This window comes from Pavona decussata, unplaced genomic scaffold (genome assembly GCF_977016875.1).
Source record: "Pavona decussata unplaced genomic scaffold, jaPavDecu1.1 SCAFFOLD_78, whole genome shotgun sequence".
In the NCBI taxonomy this organism is placed as follows: Eukaryota; Metazoa; Cnidaria; class Anthozoa; order Scleractinia; family Agariciidae; genus Pavona; species Pavona decussata.
Genome location: NW_028145496.1, coordinates 1957501 through 1965000, shown reverse-complemented (window position 1 = coordinate 1965000; position 7500 = coordinate 1957501). Strand labels below are relative to the sequence as shown.

Genomic DNA, 7500 nt, shown 5'->3' with positions numbered 1-7500 from the left:
CTTTCTAATGAGTAGCAGGTATCGACGAGTGTGAAAGAAATCCTTGCCAAAACAACGGAATTTGCACTAATCAGGTGTCAGATTACATATGTATATGTGTTCCAGGATATACGGGAAAGAACTGCAGCGTAAGAAAGAATTAATTAATTAATTAAATACTCCAGAACTACAGTTACAGACGTCACAACTCGCGTTAAAGTCAATAATTCGTTTTTTTTTTATTTTATTGTTCGTATACCGTTGGTGATATTCTACCGATTCTTCCCTGCAACATTTTTCAGTTTGCCTTAACTCTATCAAAAAAAAAAAAAAAAAAAAAACCCAAGAAAAAAATACCGCGCTAAAAAGACAAGTGGCACAGAGAATGGACGCCTTCCTTTTACTTCACACTGCCTTTCTTAGTTCGACAGAAGTAAACAAGTTCCAGTATTATCCATTAAATCATTTGACCTACTAGTTTTCTTTTTATTTTGTGTATTTCTTTCTTTGAGTTGCAGATATCGACGAGTGTAAAATTAATCCTTGCCAAAACAACGGAACCTGCATTGATCAAGTGTCAGATTACATATGTAACTGTACCCAAGGATATACGGGAAGGAACTGCAGCGTGGGTAAGAACGAGTTAAGTAAATACTCTAGAACTACAGTTACAGACGTCACAACTCGCGTTTACGTCAATAATTTGTTCTTGTTATTACTGTACGTATACCGTTGATTCTTCTTATTCTTCGATCCCTGCAACATTTTTCATGTTTGTCTAGACGCTCCCCGAGAAACCCAAGCAAAAATACCCCGCCATTAAGATAAGTGGCACAGAGAATGGGCGCCTTTCTTTTCTAGACTATTAAGTGTAATGCACTTGGTCACATTGCCTTTCTTATTTCGACAGTAGTAAACAAGTTCCAGTATCACCCGTGAAATCATTTGTACTACTAGTTTTCTTTTTATTTGGTGTATACCTTTCTAATGAGTTGCAGATATCGACGAGTGTGAAAGTAATCCTTGCCAAAACAACGGAACCTGCATTGATCGGGTGTCAGATTACATATGTAACTGTACTCCAGGATATACGGGAAAGAACTGCAGCGTGGGTAAGAACCAATTAATTAAATACTCTAGAACTACAGTTACAGACGTCACAACTCTTGTTTACATCCATAGTTTGGTTTTGTTGTTTCCGTGCGTGTACCGTTGGTGATATTTTACCGATTCCTCTCTGCAACATTTTTCATGTTTGCCTAAACTCTAACCGAGAAACCAAAGGAAAAAAATACCCCGTCAAAAAGACAAGTGACACAGAGAATGGGCGCCTTCCTTTTCTAGACTATTAAGTGTAATGCATTTGGTCACATTGCCTTTCTTAGTTCGACAAAAGTAAACAAGTTCCAGTATTAATTATCCGTTAAATCATTTGACCTACTAGCTACTAGTTTTCTTCTTATTTGGTGTATATCTTTCTAATGAGTTGCAGATATCGACGAGTGTGAAAGTAATCCTTGCCAAAACGACGGAATCTGCACTGATCGGGCGTCAGATTACATATGTAACTGTACTCCAGGATATACGGGAAAGAACTGCAGCGTGGGTGAGAGCCAATTAATGGGACCCTTCCATTTACTACCCAAAATTATTAATTTTGTGCAATAGAGGAATATGGAGAACAACACTACTTGAAGAGTAGAAAACAACTGATGCGGGTTCAAACTGAAAAGTGGCACGCTAAAGTCACACGTAAGCATGGGTGGAAAATCACTGAGGACTTTGACATGCCACTTGCTAATACAAAATAGAATTACTTGACATTATGCAACTAATGACTTTTGCACAATGCTTTCTATGGTGACGAGCAGATCCAGACACTAGCTTAGACATTAACTACACGGTTTTTTAACCCTAGCTTGAATAACTAAACTACCAAGACAGTTCCCGACGGTTTATCTCTGGGCGCCTTTTCTTTGAAGCTGGACCTTCATAACCACTCGAGTTTTTTCCTTTCTGCAACGTATGAAAGGTGCTTGCTTTTGTTACTGCGCATACGTTCTGCGCATCTCGAGGTACTCGGGCTTCCTACAGAATGGGTGGTGCCTACTTATACAGGGGTATTTTTGCGCGGATTAAAACAATACAGAGAAAACAGAACTTAGCAAGTGCTCTTGGTAACCAAAAGAAAATTGTGGTAACCATGTATATTTCAGAGATAATAAAACTTTAAATGGGGAAAAAGAAACGCCATATATTGTTTTGTATTTAACTTTTTTTTTTTTTAGAATAATTGTTGCTTAATTATCTCTAAACATAAATATTGCGTGGTTACCCCCAATTTTCTTTTTGGATTCCAATAGTTCTTGCTAAGATCTGGTTCTTGCATAGTCATTAACCACACAAAAATACTTTATTAGTAGATATCGTCCTTAAATGTTTAGCCAAAGCATCCGAACAGATCAATATGCATTAAGAGGTGACAGGAAACGATCCGGGAACACATGAGACAATATTTTAAGTATTTTGCTTGAATTTTCTCGTTGGATGCCTCCTGGTGCTTTTGGTTACTCAGCAAGTCACGCTATTCCGGCCTTTTTTTTATTTTTACACAGCCACTTAAAATCAAATGACACTAAAAAAATATTACCCACTAGTATTTTTAATTTTTCATTTCTAAGTTTCAATTGACCACACGAAACCAGCTGGCAAGGAAAATCCAACGTCGCGTGCTTCCGTATACATAACCACCGCCCTCGTAAATGATACCGCAATGTAGGTACTTTGATTCCTTTTTTTTTTCTTGTAGAATATTGGCCGGCAACTAATTGTACTTTTACAACTTTGGGTGCCAAAGAAGAAACTGGTCCAGTAAGCACATCCGGGTACTTAGGAACACCACTGGAAGGTAGAGTCAATTTAAAGAACGGAATCCAAATTTGGACTGTTCCCGTGACAGGAAGCTATGTCATTGAAGCCACAGGTGGCTCCGGTGCTAATGGCAGTTCTGGACACTCTCACATGGGGCCGATTCAGTGGAGGCTGGGTGGATTAGGAGCAAAGATTTCAGGAACTTTCCAACTGATGAAAGGAACTCAACTTAAAATCTTAGTGGGACAAGAAGGTGGTACAAGCCATCTGATGTCCCGTGTAATGCCAGGGGGAGGGGGAGGGGGTGGTGGGAGTTTTGTTACCCTGTTGGATAACACTCCTCTAGTAATTGCCGGAGGGGGAGGGGGAGGAGGAACACCACGCAGGCATTTTAAAGATGGAGATGGCGACCCGGGCCAGGCGACAGAGGGTGGGACTCAGTGTGGGGGAACAGGGGGCACCGGGGGCCAGGTATGCCATACTGACTTAGGAGTGGTCGTTTCTTCATCGATCATAGGCGGGGGAGCAGGGATAAGTGGGGACGGCAGAGGGCACGGCCTTCCTGCAACACTGCCTTTAAGTTTTATCAATGGCGGAATCGGAGGGAAGTGCAGTGTAGCTAACGGAGGCTTCGGTGGGGGCTCGTTCGCCTACGAGAAAGGCGGGGGAGGGGGTGGGTACTCAGGCGGGGGAGTAATGTTTAATAGAAAGGGAGGTATCGCAGGGGGAGGGGGTTCATACAATGGAGGAAAAAATCAGCAGAAATCAGCAGGTGTAAATAAAGGCGACGGTAAAATAATCATAACTTTGAAAATTTAAGTGTGTCGCCCGATTAATGTTGATAAATCAAGTGAAAGATAAAGCATTTAACAAGAGACGCGAAAGCCGTTTGGACAAGATTTCTAGCGAATAAAAACTAGCGTAGAAGCCGGATACTCAGTGGAAACGAAACCTGCAGTGGAAACGAAACCTGTATCCGCGGTTGCCCTCTATGGAATAAAATAATCCGTCACGCCTAGACTACAAGCAGTCTAGGCAAATGTCTCGGTAAAATGTATAAGATGAAATTAGCTAGCATTTTCGTAAAGCCAGCAAACGTCCGCAAATCCGGCGAGTAGCATTCTGTTTCCGAAGACTAAGTATGGGAACAAGATAAATGTCTATAGGCTTACAGAAAAAGGGCGCAACATTTTTAGTATAACACTTAAATGTTCTCGTTGGGTACCCCTTCAAATCCCTGAGTGAGGACAAGTAAAAATTATAATTAAGCATAAAATGGTTTCGTTTAGATGTCATCATGCCGCCATTGTTTAGGTGATTAAAGTAACTTAGTTAGTGTCAACAAATCTGAAATACGTCCGCAAAGTTTGTTTGTACAAGTAAATTAGCCCGAATCGAGTATGATTGAGCTTTAAGCCGGGGTCTCAATTGTCTTAAGAACGGTGCCTGCCAATAAAGAAGTGTTTTCGTGTGGTTTATGACTATGCAGGGAAAGCAGATCTTAGCAAGGGCTATTGAAATCCAAAAACGAAATTGATGGTAACCACGTATTTTGTAGAGATAATAAGCCAACAATTAACAATTTTTTAAATAAATTAAATTAACAATTAAATAATTCCTTTTATTTTATTATTTTTTTTTTTTTGCAAATTGAAGCCCTATCTCTGAAAAATGCATGATTACCCCAAATTTTCTTTTTGGATACCAATGGCACTTTCTAAGTCATGCTTTCTCCGTATAGTTTTAAACTGCGCAAAAATATCCCTCATTAGTAGGCACCACCCACAAGAAACCCGAGTATCTCGAGATACGCATGACGTATGCGCAGTAACGAAAGTATGCACCGTCCTTAAATAGCATCTCGTGCACCAAACAATCTAACTTATTTGTGCATTTCAATAATTATTACCCAAGTGTATCTAAAACTCATTTTTTTAATGACAGTCATCTTTTTCTCGCGCTTATTGGTTGGTTGCTATTGTCGAAAAGATTGCAGACATTAAAAGTGACGTCAGACGTTCCTATTCTTTCCATGTCATTGTAAAAAAACAACTCAACAGCAGTTTTTTGGTCTATACTCTTATAGACCATAAAATGACGCCAAAAATGTAAAAAAAAAAACACTTAGCAGTAAAACTGGCGCTCTCTTGTGGCTCGTGGTTTAACTTGTTTTTTGAATATTTTGTGACGTCATTTTTTGACCTAATTTTAACAAATATGAGCTCGAAATTTATATCGCGTTGTAGTTGATGAGGGCGAAGCCCGAATCAACTATCACGCATAGAAATTGAAAGCCAATAATCTAATTGTTTTAGTATTAAATTATAAGTTGTTTTTAAACAACTGCTGTTCATGTGACGCGGTTTCCCAAATTTGAACTGCAGTGAAAATATGGTAGCCAAATTAGTCGACTTTGTAATCCTTAACTCTCTGGGACATCTGTATTTCATTCACAAAACCTTCGTAACAAATCATCTGATAAGCTTTCCAATTAATTGCACCCATATAACGGTCCACAAAGTTTGGCGCCCACGCTAATAACATACCAAAGGAGTTGATGTTCGCGGGTGTACATATGTTTTTGGCCCGACTAAGGTTCATTTTAGTTCTCGCCTGCGCCGCAGAACATCAACTCTATTACTATTATAATAATTTCTGAGGGTATTCAGGAAGGAATCAAATACAGTACAGTAAGCGATATCTTGAACGCTACCAGCGCCGCGACGGCGGTGGCAGAACACCACAAAATTTGTCAAAAGAACCGTTGCTTCTAAGTTTTTAAATGGAAAATTAACAGAATTTTGTGAACAGCGAAGAAATAGTCACTGACAAGTGTTAAAATGTATTGTGCAATTCCTAACTGAGCGGGTTTCGCTCGACGAGGACAAATTCGGATCTCATCTCGCCTGCCGTGAAGCTATTATTATTATTATTATTATTATTATTATTATTATTATTATTATTATTATTATTATTATTATTATTATTATTATTTCCACCATCACTCACGAGTTTCTGTAAATCTTCTTCATTTAGCTGAGAGGACTGAGAATATGCTTCTTCTTAGGGTTTTCACCCTTTTTGTAGCCCAAAGCAGTTTCTTTGCAGATGGCATCGCTTCCGGTCAGACAAGCAAGAAAACAGCGCGAACGGGGGTGAGGGTGGGTGAGTGCGGGCTCATTTTCCTAGACAGTGGTTTGTAATCAAGCCTGGCCTAGTCCAAATGGTGTGGTACATATTGCTAAGACCCCTGCCCACCAGCATGGAGTCGCTGCCCTCAGAACGATCGCAGCTGCAAGGTTGCGACGAACCATTGTTGCTGGCGGTAGAAATTGGAAATTTGGCCACAGTGCTTCATTCACTAATGTCGATTTACCATACAACTCTTTGAACGGCTTGCAGAATTGGTTGAAAAAACAAAACAAAACAACAACAACAACAACAACAAAAAAACAACTCCACCCCCCCCCCAAAAAAAAATGGCTGCCTACTTCAAGTATTTCCGACAATCATGATAACAGCTTTTGCTGATATTCAGACTAACTACTGAATAAAAACGATACAATTTAATTCAGTGTTTAAAGAAATGTAAGGAAGAGGTTTAAAGCCCACCCTTAATTTTTGTTAACTTTGCATAAAGTTCAACTGAACATGCTGATCAGATGCTGATTATTGGCACTTTTGTGAGCTCATTGTTTAGCCTCGCTATTTTCTTTGGGTGCTTGCAACGATTTGCAGTCATATGAGAGCTTAGAGCGGTTTTTAAGTTTTCAATTTTTGCTTTATTACGCTTTGTGATTGATTGACAAAATTCGCGCCACTTTCTCAACCAATAAGGTGTAAAACCAAAACCAATCGTGCCTCGCTCGCACGTTTTTTCCCGCGCCTGGCGCCGGTAACATGTTTTTGTTTTGAATTCTGGCTGGTTCATTGCGCTTTTTGTGCCTACTGTGATTGGCCAGAGTAATAACTTGGTTTTGGTTTTACGAAACTCGATTGAAAACCGCTCTATGACTTTACACGACATCATTCTTTCTCTATACCTAAGCAGCGGAGACTTACTAAGACAAGCGAAGGCTTCAATTGCAGTTCAATAGCAACGACAGAAATCTAATAGCTAAACAGTAACATATCTAACATGTTGTTTATTAAAATGTTTCATGTTTTGGCCACACCATATCGATGACGCCTTGAGAACAGCCGAAACAGTAAGGGTCTGTGTTAAACGTATATTGGCAAAATGGTAAACATACAGACTCCAACGTTATTTTTCACTTCGAAATGGTCACCTGCTTATTCCTGTTTAAACATTTAAAACTAGAGGAGTTAGTTTCAAACATTGAACTGGTTCCGTTACCACTCGAGAAATCAGAAAATTAACTCCGCTGCGTAAATTGAAGTACTTCAAGAAAACCTCTTAACTTCCTACTGAGCATTGACTGAATTAATTAAAAATATAATAAAATAAAATGTGGACAACACAAGGCAAATAATAAATGTTTGCTCTCGGTGGGATTGGAAACCACTCTCCTAGATTTTGATCATCGACTGAGCTACAAGGACATAAGAGAGCAGGTAAAGAGTAATTTAAATGCTCAGCTAAACTTCGTGTTGCCGTCATTTTTGTAAAGAATAAAACAATTTTGTTTG

At 39.3% G+C, this 7500-nt stretch overlaps 1 protein-coding gene across 11 annotated transcripts in view; it reads left to right on the top strand.

The window, feature by feature from the left end:
- LOC146476295 (uncharacterized) overlaps window positions 1–7500 on the top strand; it is a 26452-nt gene that overhangs the window by 10302 nt on the left and 8650 nt on the right. For 4 of the 11 annotated variants that reach the window (XM_085114848.1, XM_085114846.1, XM_085114842.1 and 1 more), the window contains exons 4-6: window positions 492–611; window positions 972–1091; window positions 1466–1585. In XM_085114848.1, the coding sequence (XP_084970974.1) occupies window positions 492–611; window positions 972–1091; window positions 1466–1585 (360 nt within the window). Of the gene's footprint in view, window positions 1–491; window positions 612–971; window positions 1092–1465; window positions 1586–2788; window positions 5654–7500 lie in introns of those variants that run through there. The other 7 variants (XM_085114850.1, XM_085114847.1, XM_085114849.1 and 4 more) reach the window with 6 other exon arrangements.